The sequence below is a fragment of the Mobula birostris genome, chromosome 23, assembly GCF_030028105.1.
Source record: "Mobula birostris isolate sMobBir1 chromosome 23, sMobBir1.hap1, whole genome shotgun sequence".
Taxonomy (NCBI): Eukaryota; Metazoa; Chordata; class Chondrichthyes; order Myliobatiformes; family Myliobatidae; genus Mobula; species Mobula birostris.
The window spans coordinates 42425054-42441760 of NC_092392.1; the positions used below are offsets into that span (position 1 = coordinate 42425054).

The 16707-nt window shown below is 41.7% G+C and overlaps 1 protein-coding gene across 1 annotated transcript in view; it reads right to left on the reverse strand.

The window, feature by feature from the left end:
- LOC140187004 (laminin subunit beta-4-like) overlaps positions 1-16707 on the reverse strand; it is a 166801-nt gene that overhangs the window by 64913 nt on the left and 85181 nt on the right. Inside the window, exons 14-19 of the mRNA XM_072241865.1 lie at positions 14860-15039; positions 12717-12838; positions 8834-8945; positions 7302-7479; positions 1652-1795; positions 53-284 (exon numbers count right to left, since the gene is read on the reverse strand). Of these exons, the coding sequence (XP_072097966.1) occupies positions 53-284; positions 1652-1795; positions 7302-7479; positions 8834-8945; positions 12717-12838; positions 14860-15039 (968 nt within the window). The remainder of the gene's footprint in view (positions 1-52; positions 285-1651; positions 1796-7301; positions 7480-8833; positions 8946-12716; positions 12839-14859; positions 15040-16707) is intronic.

Below are 16707 nucleotides of genomic sequence, written 5' to 3' on the forward strand. Positions count from 1 at the left end.
ATAACGCACAAAACATTTACAATGTTAAGATTAAAATGTTCGCCGTTCCTACCGCTCGCAGTTATGGCCAGTGGTGAAGGCCCTGCAGTTCTGACAAGCCCCCGTCCAAGGATCACAGCTCTCAGAATAGCCATTGCATTGACAGGGCTGACAGTTTGGGAATCCATAATATCCAGGCCGGCAGTGGTCACAAGCACGATTAACAATATTCCTGCGGCAACCGCACTGTCCGGTTACCTGATCACAGATGGAATTGACAGATCCTTGATGGTCACAGTAACAAGCTGGGAAAGGGAAAGCAAATGTAGTGGAAAGGTCAAAGAGCTCACACCTTTATCAAAGCACTCTCAGCACTTCGTTCTTCTGACATCAATCCATCAAACTTCACAACTGACATACAGATCATTTGGAGCTTGAATGTGGCTAAACCTGTTTTTGAAAGCTCAGGTCACACTCAACTTCAGAAGCAACACAATGCTTGCAAGGCAGGTGTGACTGACGCAAGCGGGTGGGAGGGGGACAATGGATTTGGGCCCCCATCATTCCTGTAAGTGCTCAGACCTGGTCAGTGTTTGGTTAGGGAATACATTGGGATGTAAGAATGGACAAACAAATGATCCAACCAGCAGACTGAATTCACTAAGGATCTCAGCTACATTGCATTACAAACACTGCACAAACCAATATTAAAAAATGCTGATATTATTTTCTTTTCACAATACTTCAGCTACCCTAATGTCAAATTTATATGAAGGTCGGCCAATTTTAAATGATCTCTGGCTGCCATCTTGGATTTTTAAAATAAAGTTCTATAAAAGGGACAAAGATATGAAAAGTGAAAAATAAAGAGAGTTGACAGAAAATACAGTGCAATAAATCAAATGTACATTGTATAAAAGAGAACCAAACACATCTGGGTTGCATCCATAAGCAAAAATACCAAATTGCCTGATGAAAATCCATCTTATAAACTGACAAGCAGCAGTGTTAGTTCTACACTCCAAAAATCACATAATTTGCTGCAGAAGCCTTTTAAAAGAAGTAAAAATGGAGAGCTTCAATTATTGTGAGATGAGGGCAACAATGACAAAAATCATTCCACTTTGAGCTGATCTTTGTCACTTCATTCAGCCAGAGACTCATTCCACCGAGATGCAACACTGAGCGTCATAGGAAGTCTTTCCTGCCTGTGGCCATCAAACTTTACAACTCCTCCCTTGGAGGGTCAGACACCCTGAGCCAAAAGGCTGGTCCTGGACTTATTTCCTGGCATAATCTACATACTACTATTTAATTATTTATGGTTTTATTACTATTTAATTATTTATGGTGCAACTGTAAGGAAAACCAATTTCCCTCAGGATCAATAAAGTATGACTACGACTCTGACTCTGACTCTGACTATGACTAAGAAACCCATACCCATGCAAGCTGAAAACAGTGAAGCAAATTCAAGCCACTCTATTTTTTACCAGAACTGAATCCAATATAAAACAAGCTAAAACATGATAATGAATATCCTACTTCAAACACTGATTAAGCGTCGTTAAGCTTCAACAGATTTAAGCAACTATAAGCAGACTCATGCCAAATATTTTTAAAATTATTGATCATACACAGCTTGTGTTAACCTCCCATGATTGTGGCTTACCTGAACAGCCACTGGCCCCAAATCCGTAAAATCCTGGTGCACAAGAGTCACAGCATCGCCCGATCACGCCTTGCTTACACTGGCACTGTCCACCAAACTTACCGCAAATGGGACTGATTGACCCCTCAGGGTTACAGCGGCAGGCTGTGGGGTAATGTAAGGAAAGTCAGTTTGATTAGCAGGAAACAATTGGAATTGGTTTCAATTGTCACGTGTACCGAGGTATTGTGAAAAGCTTGTCCTGTGTATGGTTCATACATGTCAAATCATTACACAGTGCATTGGAGTAGAACATAGTAAAATAATAACAGAATGCAAAATAATGTAACATTTACAGAGAAAGTGCAGTGCAGATAAACATAAGGTGGAAGATCATTACGAAGTAGATTCTGAGGTCAAGAATCAGAATCGGGTTTATTATCACTGGCATAGATCGCGAAACTTGTTATCTTTGTGGCAGCAGTACAATGCCACTTTCTTGCCTTCTTCCTATTAGCTTTGACACCCTTACTAATCGAGAACCTATCAACTTCTGTTTTAAATCTAGCTGATGACTTGGCCTCCACAGCCGTCTGTGGCAACGAATCCCACAGATCCATCACCCTCTGGCTAAAGGAAATATTCCTTGTATTCTGAGCCTGAGCTGTCTGGTTATCAAATCCCCCACATTAGGAAACATCCTCTGCACGTATACTCTATCAACAGGTTTGAATGAGATTCTGCCCCCCCGCCCCCACCATTCTTCTAAGCTCTAGTGAGTACAGGCCTAGGGCCATCGAGTGCTCCTGATATGTTAACCCTTCCATTCCTGGGATCATTTTTGTGAATCTCCTCTCAACCCTCTCCAATGCAGCACATACTTCCTTAGTTAAGGGGCCCAAAACCGCTCACAATACTCCCAAGTGCTGCCTGACCAAAGCTTTCTAAGCCTCAGCATTATATCCTTGATTGTGTATTCTAGTCCTTATGAAATGAATGCTAACAATGCATTTGCCTTCCTTCCTTCTGACTCAAGTTAACCTTTAGAGAATCCTGCACAAAGATTCCTAGGTCCCTTTGCACATTTGATTTTAGAATTTTCTCCCCATTTAGAAAATAGTCTACACTTCTATTCCTTCCATCAAAGTGCATGACCAAGCACTTCCCCACACTATACTCCATCGGACACTTATTTGCCCATTCTTCTGATCTGTCCAAGTCCTTCCACAAACACCCCACTTCCTCAGCACTACCTGCCTCTCCACTTATCTTTGCATTTTATGCAAACCTGGCCACAACGCCATGAATTCTGTCAGTTAAATAATTGACATATAATGTGAAAAGAAGCATTCCCAATACCAACCCCTGCAGAAGACTACTAGTCACTGGAAGCCAAACAGAAAAGGTCCCCTTTATTCCTACGCTTTGTCTCCTAGCATTCAGCCAATCTTCTAATAATGCTAGCATCTTTCCTGTAATACCATAGGCTCTTATCTTGTTTAGCAGTTACATGTGTGTCATCTTGCCAAAGGCATTCTGAAAATCCAAGTACACAACATCCACCGATTCTCCTTTGTCTATCCTGCTTGTTATTTCCTCAAAGAATTCCAACACATTAGTCAGGTAAGATTTCCCCTTAAGGCAATGATGCTGACTTCGGCCCATTTCTTCCTGTACCTCCAAGTACCCAGAAACCTCCTCCATAATAATGGACACCAACATCTTCCCAACCACTGAAGTCAGATAACTGGCTCATAATTTCCTGTATTTTGCCTTCCTCCATTCTGAAAGAGTGGAATGACATTTGCAATTTTCCAGTCTTCCAGAACCAATACTGAATCTAGTGATTCATGAAAAATCAATACTAATACGAACAGAATCTTTTTTACCTCTTTCAGAACCCTGAGTTATAGTCCATCTGGTCCAGGTGACCTATCTCTATGACCAGAAGACCATAAGATGTAGGAACAGAATTAGGCCATTTGGCCCATTGAGACTGCTCTGCTATTTCATCATGGCCGATCCCTTTTTCCCTCTCAGGCTCAATAGCCTGTCTGCTCCCACCCCCATAACCCTTCATGCCTTGACTACTCAAGAATCAATCTCTACCTTAAATATACATAAAGACTTGGCCTCCATGGCTGCTTGTGGCAAAGAGTTCTGCAGATTCACTACTCACTGGCTAAAGAAATTCCTCCTCATCTCCACTCTATTTTGAAGGCTGTTTCCTCTGGTCTTAGACTCCCCACCATAGGAAACATCCAGTCTATCGAGGCCTTTCAACATTTGATAAGTTTCAATGAGGTCACCCCTCATTTTTCTGAATTCCAGTGAGTAGAGGCCCAGAGCTGTCAAACGCTCCTCATATGACAGGTCTTTCAATCTCGGAGTCATTTTCATGAACCTCCTTTGAACCAGCACATCCTTTCTCAGATAAAGGGCCCAAAACTACCCACAATACTCCAAGTGAGGTCTCACCAGTGCTTCATAAAGTTTCGACATTACACCTTTGCTTTTATATTTTAGTACTCCTTAAATGAATGCTATCATCGTATTTGCCATCCTCACCACTGATTCAAGCTGCAGATTAACGTAGAAACATAGGGAACCTACAGCACAATACAGGCCCTTCAGCCCACAAAGCTGTGCTGAACATGTCCTTACCTTACAAATTACCTAGGGTTATCCATAGCCCTCTATTTTTCTGAGCTCCATATACCTGTCCAGGCGTCTCTTAAAAGACTCTATTGTATCAGCCTCCACCACCGTTGCCAGCAGCCCATTCCACGCACTCACCACTCTCTGCGTAAAAAAACTTACCCCTGACATCTCCTCTGTACCTACTTCCAAGCATTTTAAAACTGTGCCCTCTCGTGCTAGCCATCTCAGCCCTGGGAAAAGCCTCTGACTATCCACACAATCAATGCCTCTCATCATCTTATATACGTCTATCAGGTCACCTCTCATCCTCCGTCACTCCAAGGAGACAAGGCCGAGTTCACTCAGCCTATTCTCATAAGGCATACTCCCCAATCCAGGCAACATCCTTGTAAATTTCCTCTGCACCCTTTCTATGGTTTCCACATCCTTCCTGTAGTGAGGTGACCAGAACTGAGCACAGTACTCCAAGTGGGGTCTGACCAGGGTCCTATGTAGCTGCAACATTACATCTTGGCTCCTAAACTCAATCCCACAATAGATGAAGGCCAATGCACCGTATGCTTTCTTAACCACAGAATCAACCTGTGCAACAGCTTTGAGTGTCCTATGGGCTCAGACCCCAAGATCCCTCTGATCCTCCACACTGCCAAGAGTCTTACCATTAATGCTATATTCTGCCATCATATTTGACCTACCAAAATGAACCACCTCACACTTATTCGGGTTGAACTCCATCTGCCTCTTCTCAGCCCAGTTTTGCATCCTATCAATGTCCCGCTGTAACCTCTGACATCCCTCCACACTACACAACACCCCCAATCTTTGTGTCATCAGCAAATTTACTAACCCATACCTCCACTTTCTCATACAGATTATTTATAAAAATCACAAAGAGTAGGGGTCCCAGAACAGATCCCTGAGGCACACCACTAGTTACCGATCTCCATGCAGAATATGACCCATCTACAACCACTCTTTGCCTTCTGTGAGCAAGCCGATTCTGGATCCACAAAGCAAGATCCCCTTGGATCCCGTGCCTCCTTACTTTCTCAATAAGCCTGGCATGGGGTACCTTGTCAAATGTCTTACTGAAATCCATTTACACTACATCTACTGCTCTACCTTCATCAATGTGTTTAGTCACTTCCTCAAAAAATTCAAACAGGCTCATAAGGGATGACCTGCCTTCCACAAAGCCATGCAGACTATTCCTAATCATATTATGCCTCTCCAAATGTTCATAAATCCTGCCTCTCAGGATCTTCTCCATCAACTTACCAACCACTGAAGTAAGACTCACTGGTCTATAATTTCCTGGGCTATCTCTACTCCCTTTCTTGAATAATGGAACAACATCTGCAACCCTCCAATCCTCTGGAACCTCTCCCGTCCCCATTGATGCTGTACAGATCATCACCATAGGCTCAGCCTATTCCAATTTCCTGCCTGATAGCCTCATATTAACCTTTAGGGAATCCTGCACAAGGACTCCCAAGTTCTTCTGCACCTCAGAGTTTTGAATTTTCTCTCCATTTAGGAAATAGTATAGTTTTATTTCTTCTACCAAAGAGCATAACCATATACTACCCTGTATTCTTTCTACCACTTCTTTGCCCATTCTCCTAATCAGTCCTTCTGCAGCCTTTCTACTTCCTCAAAGCTACCTGCCCCGCCACCTATCTTTGTATTTTTTGCAAACTTTGCAACAAAGCCATCAATTCTATCACCCAAATCATTGACATATAATGTAAAAGAAGTGGACCCAACGCAGACCCTGGTGGAACACCCACTTCATCTACGTTCAGATTTTTCAGCTTCCTAAGCACTTTCTCCTTAGTAAAGGCTACTACACTCACTTCTGCCCCCTGACACTCTGAAATTTCTGATCTTTTCATTTAACTGTCAATCCATTGGTTCTGTGCAATCTCAACTTTGACTTACCATGTCATGCTTTTGACCCCCCCCTCCCCATTTCCAGCAATGTAAATTGCTTTGCAGGAAAAGTTGTTGAGGATTTGAAATGGGAAGTGTTGGACAAAGAAGTTCAAAATGATGAACAGATGGCACTGGGGTGTTGCAGTGGAATTTATAGACACACTGCAGGTTCTCACCAAGCAGCATTGGATCAGTGAGTACCAAGATATGGGATAAAAGATTACAGCCCCCTAATCTGGTAATGAGCTGTGAGGAAGACACCCAGGTATGCCAGGATTATTGAAAATAAAACACAAAGTATTCAACAGGAATTCGTAAGACTGTGAGCTGAAAATTTCAAGATCCTGGAAGAATATGAATGACCATGTGGGGAAAGTCAGCTGGGGAATATTAATTGAAATGTGACCTCTTGATAATTCTCATTTCCACTGATTTGAGACTTGCTTCTGTGTGTTTGGAAGTTGTGATGTATGCTTAATGCTGTGTTAAGAAAATATCTGAAAAGGGCACATGAAGTTTTTTTTTCACCTAGCGTGTGTTGGAATCTAGAACCCAACACCTGAATGGGTGGCAGAGGCAGGTAATCTCAGAACACTTAACAAGGCACGGAAGGCTACAGGTCAAATGCTGGTGAATGGGATTAGGTAATGGTGGTCAGTATGGACATGGTGGGCCAAAATATTTCTTTCTGTGCCACTGGCTCTAAAAAGCAAAAAACTTTTTCAGAAATAGTAATCACTTTAGTACTTATAACTTCCCCATTATTACAAACTGTATTTGATTTATACGGGTATCTTATTATAAATCATCTTTATTAAAAGGAACTATTTCTTGCCTCTTGGTTGCCAATGGCAACGTAAGAGCCTCAACAAGAGGCCCGATTGATATTAGTTTTATTCAGCATCAGGATAAACCCTGAAACTGATCATTTCTAAGGATGACTGTGTCAGTATTGACATGGTACAACCAGGTTTAGTGAATTTGCCAGCTCAATGCATTTCATGAAACAACTTGAGGTCTTGGTTTGTTACGGTATCCAGATATCTTACAGGATCATTTTCTTCCTTGTACTCACCAACAGCTCCATTGTGGATCCAAGCAGACATGCTGGCTATCAGTTTCTCACACACTTCTGGCAGGGTCTGGGGTCCCAACTGAGAGGCAATCTCAACACATTCGTATCTTCTGTACTCATCCAAGTCTGATTCAGTGCAAAAATTCTCTAGGGAATTAATCCTTGGAATCAAACCCAACTAAGGATGAAAGATATAAAAAGATTTTCATAAATTAGTACTATTAAATGATTTATCGTGGACATCTGGGAGATGAAAACCTGAACCCGAGTGTGGATTTTTGTAACAGGGACTTAGCTAGCCAATGATACTTGGCGCGATTTCAAATGCAGGCCAGTAACCATAAGTTGGGAGTTGAAGGGAACTGCAGGAGACAGCTTAGGATCACTGTATGAGCTGAGTAACAATGGCAGCTATGTGAGAGGCTGTCTCTCCTTCAGGATGAACCTGCTTCTTACTTACTGCCCATTATGCCACAGACATTTAAGGCAACAGTGAAGATCCTCTATCTCTGGCAGTGTTCAGGGCTTCCTTCATCATGTCAGTAGCTTCCTCTTGGTTTTCACAGCTATGCAAGTCCTGGGTGGAGACTCAGGAATACTGTTGCAGTCTGATATCGAAGGATTCTTCACTGTTGTTTCGGTAACAATTTTGTTTGACCAGTCAGGGTTGTTAGTCCTGAGCTGAACCCCTGATTCTGGAGGACTGGTGGACCACTGTTAGTCTGGCCTCTACCCTTTGACCTGATTGGCATGTGTGACCCTACCAACAGCCAAAGCATAAAGCCCTGACTCCAGACAACATAGCTCTCTGGGTCATTGAGGCACGCAAGCCTCCAAACCACGACAAGGTTGTGGTCCTATTAGAGGGAACCTGCCCCTGTTGGCTGGGAAATCACACACAGGGATTGATCAACCCAGTTGGAGCAGGTCACTAAAATTGGTCAACTGTCAGGATTATTGTTGCAACCAGATATAGAAGGATTCTTCATTGTTGTTTCAGCACTATTAAACATACCTGTTTACTGGGATCCAGGAGAGATCTGGGGTCTCTAGCCCAGGCAGTTTGTTGTAGGTGTTGAAGCTGCTGGGACGAAACAGCGATGGGTAGTGGCAGGGCAATCAAAATGGGTACATAGTAGTGGTCTGAGGAAGGGTCCACTCTTGGGGAGAGTAACCAACTGGCAATTGGAGAATGGGGGGGGCAAGCAATCAAGAAAGGTAAGGGTAAGGAGGAGGGAAGATACATAGATGAAAAGAGGTGAATGGAGTGGTAGGGAACTGAGAGGAGGGTGGAGCAAAGGAGGGGACCCTAAGGAAGTGGTTGGAGAAAGGGGACGAACCATTAACAATCTGTGTTGACATGGTATCCAAGTGGGAAATGTGGCATGTGTTAACTTTGACACAGAGTAATCATACTTGCAATCTGTATCTTTTTCAGCACAGTCAGAAATTGGAAACAGCTGGTACTGTGAAGCTGCCCCTTCTTGAACACATTGTAAATTGACAAAACAAGATGTCACCTCGAAACTTACAGAATCGATCAAGATGTGATTGCTGTTCCGAGAAGAGAAGTGATTGAAGTAAATATCCACAATATACTGTACTTGTGGCTCCAGACAGATGGGGGTTTGAAGAATTGCTATTCTGTTGACGGAGGAATACAAAACAAAACATTTCTTACAGTGACCTTAACAAAAGTGCTTCTTATTTCAAAGATTAGCCACACATCTTAAATAAGTGGTCATTACATGGCTTTATCCCTTACGCTGAATGAACTTCTATTCTGTCATCAAACTCCAGTTGTCATCTCACAGCTATTTAAAAATAGTATCTCAGATATAGATATTTGATATCTACGAGGGGTGATGGATAAGTTCGTGGCCTAAGGTAGAAGGAGTCAATTTTAGAAAAACTAGCGCATTTATTTTTCAACTTAGTCCCCTCCTACATTTACACACTTAGTCCAGCAGTCATGCAGCGGATCTTCGACCTCCAGAAAGTGTCCACAGCAAGGGTGATTGATAAGTTCGTTGCCTAAGGTAGAAGGAGATGAGTTATTAACTTCAAACTTTCTGCATAATCACTCAAACAGTTGAACTGCATGTGCATGTAACGAGAGCTGTATAACTCATTTCCTTCTACGTTAGGCCATGAACTTATCAATCACCCCTGCTGTGGGCACTTTCTGGAGGTCCAAGATCCGTATGCTCCACAGCCGCTGGACTAAGTGTGTAAATGTAGGAGGGGACTATGTTGAAAAATAAGTGTGCTAGGTTTTCTAAAATTGACTTAGGCCATGAACTTAATAAATCCACATAGGAATCTGCTAAAGCAAGGCTGTTGCACCCACTGCCAACAGGGATGATGTCCTTGTACAAAGCAGAGAGCAAATGTGTGCTGATAGATTTCTGGCAGGGTCTCGAGCAGGACACTGAAATCTGTCTGTCAGATCAGCAGTCTGATAATTGGTTTCTTTCTTGAAAATCCTGATGTTTAAAACAATCCAGTAGTGTGCTGGTGCTGTTTACTGGCCTTGTTTAACATGCTTAATATGCTCAGAGTAAAATCAGACTCGCGTTTCATGTTTAATAGTTGAGCTAATAAAGGATGGGAAAGTGAGGGGAACATTAATGATGGTAGATGAGTACAGAACTGAACTGAAAGACTGCGGAGTATCAAAGGTCACTTTTCCTGTTTGGTCAGAATAGACGTGGAACTTAGTGGTTAATTCTGCAAGACGTAGAACTTGCAAGATGTAGAACTCTGGAAGTAGAGCAACATGTGGAAGTTTGTGTAGGGACAGTTTTAGTTACTCATTCACAAGATGTCAATGTTAATCTTTACATTTTGTCTATAACTTGTTACCATCCAGTCTGAGTGGCTCATTTGAACACCATAGACAGGAGCTGTAAGCCAATTACATTAGTGAGTTTAGAGTCAGTTTTTGACCACACTGAAAAGATAGCAGATTCCTCCCTAAATGAGATTTCTTTCACAACATGATGGCTTTATAGTTACCATTACTGATAATGATTTTCTTTCCTAATCTGCATGCCAAATTAGAAAACTGTATATCTCTGGATCGATAGTCCAATGATTTCACCATTATATTGTTGTACTTGTTTAGTTATTGATATGCATGAAAATAAAATATAATGGCACATTTCGCTGGAAAAAGAGCAGCAGAGTAGCGTAGCAGTTTTATTGCATTGTCAGATCAGGGATCATTTCTTGTCACTGTATGTGAGGAGTTTGTATGTTCTTCCCATGGCTGCATGGGTCTCCTCCGGGTGCTCAGGTTTCCTCCCACATTCCAAAGACGTATGATTAACTTTAGTGAGTTGCTATGTTGGTACTGAAAGCATGGCAACACTTGGCCAGCACAAACCACGCTGATTTGATTGGATGCCAATGCGCATTTCACTGTATGCTTCGATGTACATGCGACAAATAAGGCTAAATCTTTAACCTTTTATATTTGAAGAGACTATTCATACTGATCAATGTACAAACTTTACCCCCAACCCAATTCTCTTCCACATAGTCAGACAATTGAGTGCTTTCTTCAGCTTAAGACCAGCAAGACTGATGCCAACTTGATCAATTCTGTCCAAAGAAAAATACCACAACTGATATTATAAATGAACAGATTAGGAGCATGGAAAATGGGTGTGCAGCAGATAAGGTAATCCAACCATAGCATCATAGAGTTAGAGGCATACAGCATAGAAACACGTCCACCAATTTTGTGCTGATCATGCAGCATCCATTAACAGTATTCCTATTATTGACACTAGAACTTTTGCCCATGAATAAACTGGTGAGATTTTGAGCCAAGAACCTTTTTCAGGACTGGAAGGGAAAGGGGAAGACGCAAGACCAGGAAGGTGGGGCGAGGTGAAGGAGGCTAGCTGGACGGTGATGAGAGAGGAGAGTGGACCATAGGAGAAAGGGAAGAAGGAGGGGCACCAGGGGGAGGTGATAGGCAAGTGAGTAGAAGAGGTAAGAGGCCAAAGTTGGGAATAGAAGAGAAGGGACGAGGGAGGAAAAGTTTTACTGGAAGGAGAAATTGATGTCCATGCCATCAGGTTGGAGGCTACCCAGATGGAATATGAGGTATTGCTCCTTCACCCTGAGAGTGGCCTCACCGTGGCACTAACAGAGGCCATGGACCGACATGGCAGAGTGGGAATGGGAATAGGAATTAAAATGGTTGGCCACTGGGAAATTCCACTTTTGGCGGATGTAGCAATGGTGCTCCACAAAGTGGCCCGTCAATTTATGACAGGTCTCACCAATTTAGAGGAGACCGCATTGGGAGCACTGAATGCAAAATATTTGGAGGTGAAGTGTTGTCTCACCTGGAAAGACTGTTTGGGACCCCGAATGGAGGTGAATGGGTAGGTGTAGCACCTTGGCCGCTCGCAGAGGTAAGTGCCAGGAGGGCGAGTGGTGGGGAGGGACGAATAGCCAAGGGAACCATGGAGGCAGTGATCCTTGTAGAAAGCGGAGAGTGGGGAGGAGGTAAAGATGTGTTTGGTAGACCTTATTTTATTCTCCCACATTCTAATCAACTCTGCCCTTCTCCCAGATACCCCAGGTTCTACCACTCATCTATACACTAGGGGATGATATACACTGGCCAAATTGGCCTCCCAACCTGCTCGTCTTTGGGACATTGGAGGAAATTTGAGCACCGGCAGGAAACCCATATGAAAGTTGCACACAGATACCACCTGGGTCAAGGTTGAACCTGGACCTCTGTTACACTGGGGCAGTAACTCTGCTGACTTTGCCACTGTGTTGCCCTTACTTACCCCCGCAATATCACCCCAAACTGTCACCTCAATTATTCTGCTGGAGATGACAATACATGCCTCAATTCAGCGAAATGCTTTGGCATATTTGCAAGTTGGGTCCTGCTGACTATAATTTTTACTGCTGTGGTGATTGTGGAAACTGCTTTGCTACCTGATGTAATCAGACTCAGGGTTGGAAGAGATTTCAAAGTGTCAGTTTATCACTTTCTCCTCAGGGCTAGAATGGTGACAGATCCACCAGAAGAGTTTGGACTTCCTCGTATGCAAAATACATATCACCCTGTAAAAACCCCCCAGATCACTCTCAGCCATGTAAACATCCATCATTAGTCAGCTTGCTTACATAATAAAATCAGATTTATTCCACTACAGGAAGTGAAGAAACAAGTTTACATGGTGCAACTTCCAAATGTTTTTGAAGATAGGAATCTATTATCTATGAAGTCACTGTCTGCATTTTAGCTGCCAGCAGGTAACCTGACTGGTAAGTGTTGGATAAGGGATTGTCAGTTTCATTAGTACACTGGAATTTATAAAGAATACAACATAACTTTCAAAAAAAAACCCAGCAGGTTGACTTGAAGCATGTTCTAACCTGGCTGTGCCTGGCATGGTGAGTGTGTAACCGTCCTGTGAGGGCAAGTTATTCCTGCACTGGCTCCCATGTTGCTGATCTCTTGGCTGAATGCGAACATGAGCTGTCCAATCCTCGGTTGACTGTATTAGTGGAAAAGAAACATGCACTCAATTATTTTACAAACAGTTTCATAAATGTAACCCTCTCACCAGGCTCATATAGAAACTTGGCTGGTTAGCTAACTCCAATTAACAACCACATGACTCAGCAATGAAAAGGCCACCTTCCATAAACAGTATACGTCTAGGGTCAGTATGATTTGGGATTCAACCAAACAGGAACGTCATGATGTTCTGATTAAAGAAACCTCGATTTGAGCAAATGCTGTGTAAATACTGCCCATACACAATTACCGGTCAGCAAGAAATAACAGATCGTACACCGCATGAAATTATAATATAGTACATTTACCAATTTCAGTTTTGTCAAACAGTTATTAAAAGGAAGAAAAGATAAAAAAAAATAAAAGTGCCCATTACTGTTAAACCAGTCTAAGCGTGCATGTGACCGTTGGAACTCGTCTCTTCCAAAGCTGGGTATACTCATGGCACCGAAGCCACAGTCTGCGTGAAAGCACACACCACATTCTGAACTCCCCTCGAAGACCATCTTGAACAAATTGGCCCTCCTCCTTGGAGCCATTCATCTGGACAAAGTACTTCTTGCAACGGAGATTCTCCTTCCCGCAACACTCTGCGCCATTTCCCCTTCTGTTCTGCTCTGCAGCTCCAGCCAAAAGACCCCAAACCAGACTACTGCCCTTCACAAATCTCTCTCTGCCCCACTCTCTATAGAACTTCCTCCATCTTAACTGGCTGATACAACATTCCTTAGTTAGTCTTCTTATCTTTAGCCGATTCTACCAGCAGGACACATTGCTTTTACAAAAAACTGCTAAAATGAAATACCTACAACATAGTCATAGAAATCTTAGCCAGGGCATTACATAGATATACAGTGGATTACAGTTAATTGGGGCATATCAGGACCAGTACATTTTGGCCCAATGAAGTGGTCAATTAGCTGAAGTTTCATGGAAATTCTTAAAAAGGTATAAAAAAGATAAACTACCATTTAACTGAGCAGCCAATTATGTATTTAAATAAAATACAGAACAAATTCGAACTCTATCAGCACCACCACAGTATTATAAAACTGTGTATTAGTTCTTAATGGTTGTCAACAGAGGAATTCATGTAGTGTATTCTGTCGTGTTCTTTTGATTGACTGTAAATGAACAAAATTGAGTACAGAACCTTACTACAGATAGTGGTCTGCCTTTGTACAATGCTATTGACAATTACATCCTCCCAATCTTCATTTTCAGTGTAACGTTCAAATTGATTGTCAATACCTTCAAATTCTTCATAGTCCTAATTTATTGAAATAATGAAATTGTTCCATTTTATCTCCTGGCCATTTCTGGTATTTCTAAGCCTGTATGCTTGAAACCATGGTGAGCAGAATTGTGTTATTGCTTATTACTCACCAACTATCAGTGACAAAGATCACTGCTGTTTGAACAGAAACACACACAGCTAATGCAATTTAAAAACTGTTTGCTCTGAGCACAGCATAGTGTCTAAAGGCCACCCAAATGCATACCCTAGTTAGAAACTGTTTGTCAACAGCCTCCTGTCCCAAACAAGAGGCTACCCTGATTAACCGGGCCAATTAACCAAAATCCACTGCATTGGGTTAAATACTATAAAAAAGAAAGAATAATCTGGTAATACTTAAGTTTTTAAAAGCCTGTGGATTACAACAGGAGCAAAGACAGAGTTGCAGGGTTTTCACGTTGGAAGTGAATCTCAGTAAAGGAAACAGAAATGAGATGATAGGAGTTTAGTGAATGGATGAAAATCAAGTGATAGGCAGGGAGGAGGAAGAGCATAATGTCTAGTATACTGTGTAAATAGCTATTATTCTTGAGAAGGGGCAGAAGGAAAGAGGGATGAGAGGTGGGAATTTGAAATTGGTTTCCCAAACGCAGGAGAGAGGTTCAGGGACACAGATTCAAGCCTTGGGTCATTGTGGTTTGATCAGCAGACAATTATGTTGGATACATCTGAGAATATGAAGTGTGCTGTACTCTGATTACCTCTGTCTCATAGCGAATGGCAGCTGTGAAATCCATTGGATATGGAATATTGTCAACAGTGAACCTCAATCCCATTCCATTTGGTACACGGGCAAATCCCAACCCTGTCCAAGTAGCAGGTCGATCAGGAGTAGCTTCCCTGGAAACAATCTGTACCTGGAAATCTGGATTCGCTGTTTGCTAAAGAAAAAGAGATTCATTGCCAAAGCAGTTTCATTATCACAATATTTCCTTAAAAATTATGAAATAGGATTAGAACTTAGAAGCAAAGTTTGAATTCTAAAATTATCTTTACCTTTTGCATACATTAAAAAGAAATGCGTATGGCTAAGCATTGATGTTCTCCAAGTGGCCAATCGGATCCAGTGGACCACTTGCATCTCCATGGTAAATCTCACACACAAAGATATCTTTGAATGATTTACAACAAAAAGAGTTCATTGGATCAAGGCTAGGAGACTGGTACACAGTGGATTTGAAATTAAAGGTGTGGTCAAAGAGGAGGGAACTGGAGGAGAATTTTGAAAGAGAAAATGGTGGCCTGGTGTTATAATGTGAACAAAGTCACTGGAGAGACGCAGCTGGTGGCTATAAAATAGTCTTTTTATTCAATACACACAGTCACGAGCTGTCAGCCTTTTGGAGTCACTTGTGAGAGGGATACTGACAGAGAGGGCCAGAGGGGTGGGGAGAGACAGAGACTCCCCAATCCAACATTACTACACATTTTTATATGATAAAGAACAAAGGTAAAGGACAATTTCTATGGTTACAATGCCCTCATAATGCTTCTTTTGAGTTACATGTAGTTATCAAATGCCTGGATCTACCCACCATCACACCCAAAATAAGTGTTAATTACTCTCGTAATCATGCAATGGGATGTCAAACAGATTCATGCCTATGTCAGTCAAATGTCTCCTATATCTACACACTGTTGTCTGAGTCCTATTCATGCAATAGGGTGTCAATTGCATTCATACATATGCAGACAATATCAGTTAAGTGTCCGTTTTCTGGTCTGCATTCTACTGTTCTGGGCTGCATTTTAAATTTAATCTACAATCCATATTCATATTTGAAGGCTGGTTGCTGAAGTCAATGTTCACTATATGTCCTAACCCCAAACTACGCTCTAACAATAGAATGAAGAGAAGTCTCCTTCATGGGCTACATATTTCTTCATGGCTAGTGCAACGCATATCTGCATGTGTTCTGAAGTTACGCCAAGATCTTGGCAAACCAATGCAGAAATAATGAATGAAAATATTTGATGCATATTTACTCCCAAGAGTATGTTTTAGTTTTCAGAAAGATTCAAGACTCCAAGATTGTTTAACATCATTTCCTGTACGTAAATATAAGGAGAATGAAATAATTGTTACTCTGGATCCAATGCAGCAGAGAAACTAAACACAAAAGATAACGAACACATTAATAATTAAAAAACAAAAACACAAAAAATATAAATATTTAAGTCACATATTGATTGTATATCCATAAAGTGACACCAGGCTGTACATAAGGTGACTGATGGGAAATAAGGAAGTAATGGTGGAGTTAGTGCGTGGAGGTGCTGATCAGTCTTACTGCTTAGGGAAAGTACTGTGTTTGAGTCTGGTGGTCCTGATTTGGATGCTACGTAGCCTCCTCCCTGATGGGAGTAGGAAAATTTTGTAGTATTGCCCATTTCAGACCCTAATTTATAGGAGAACATAGTTTTTATTTAAATTTATTTATGTTGGGAAGATAATATTAAGAAAAAATACTTACATGACATTTTCAAAGTAAATTTATTATCAAAGTTCATACATGTCACCGTATACAACCCTAAAATTCATTTTCTTG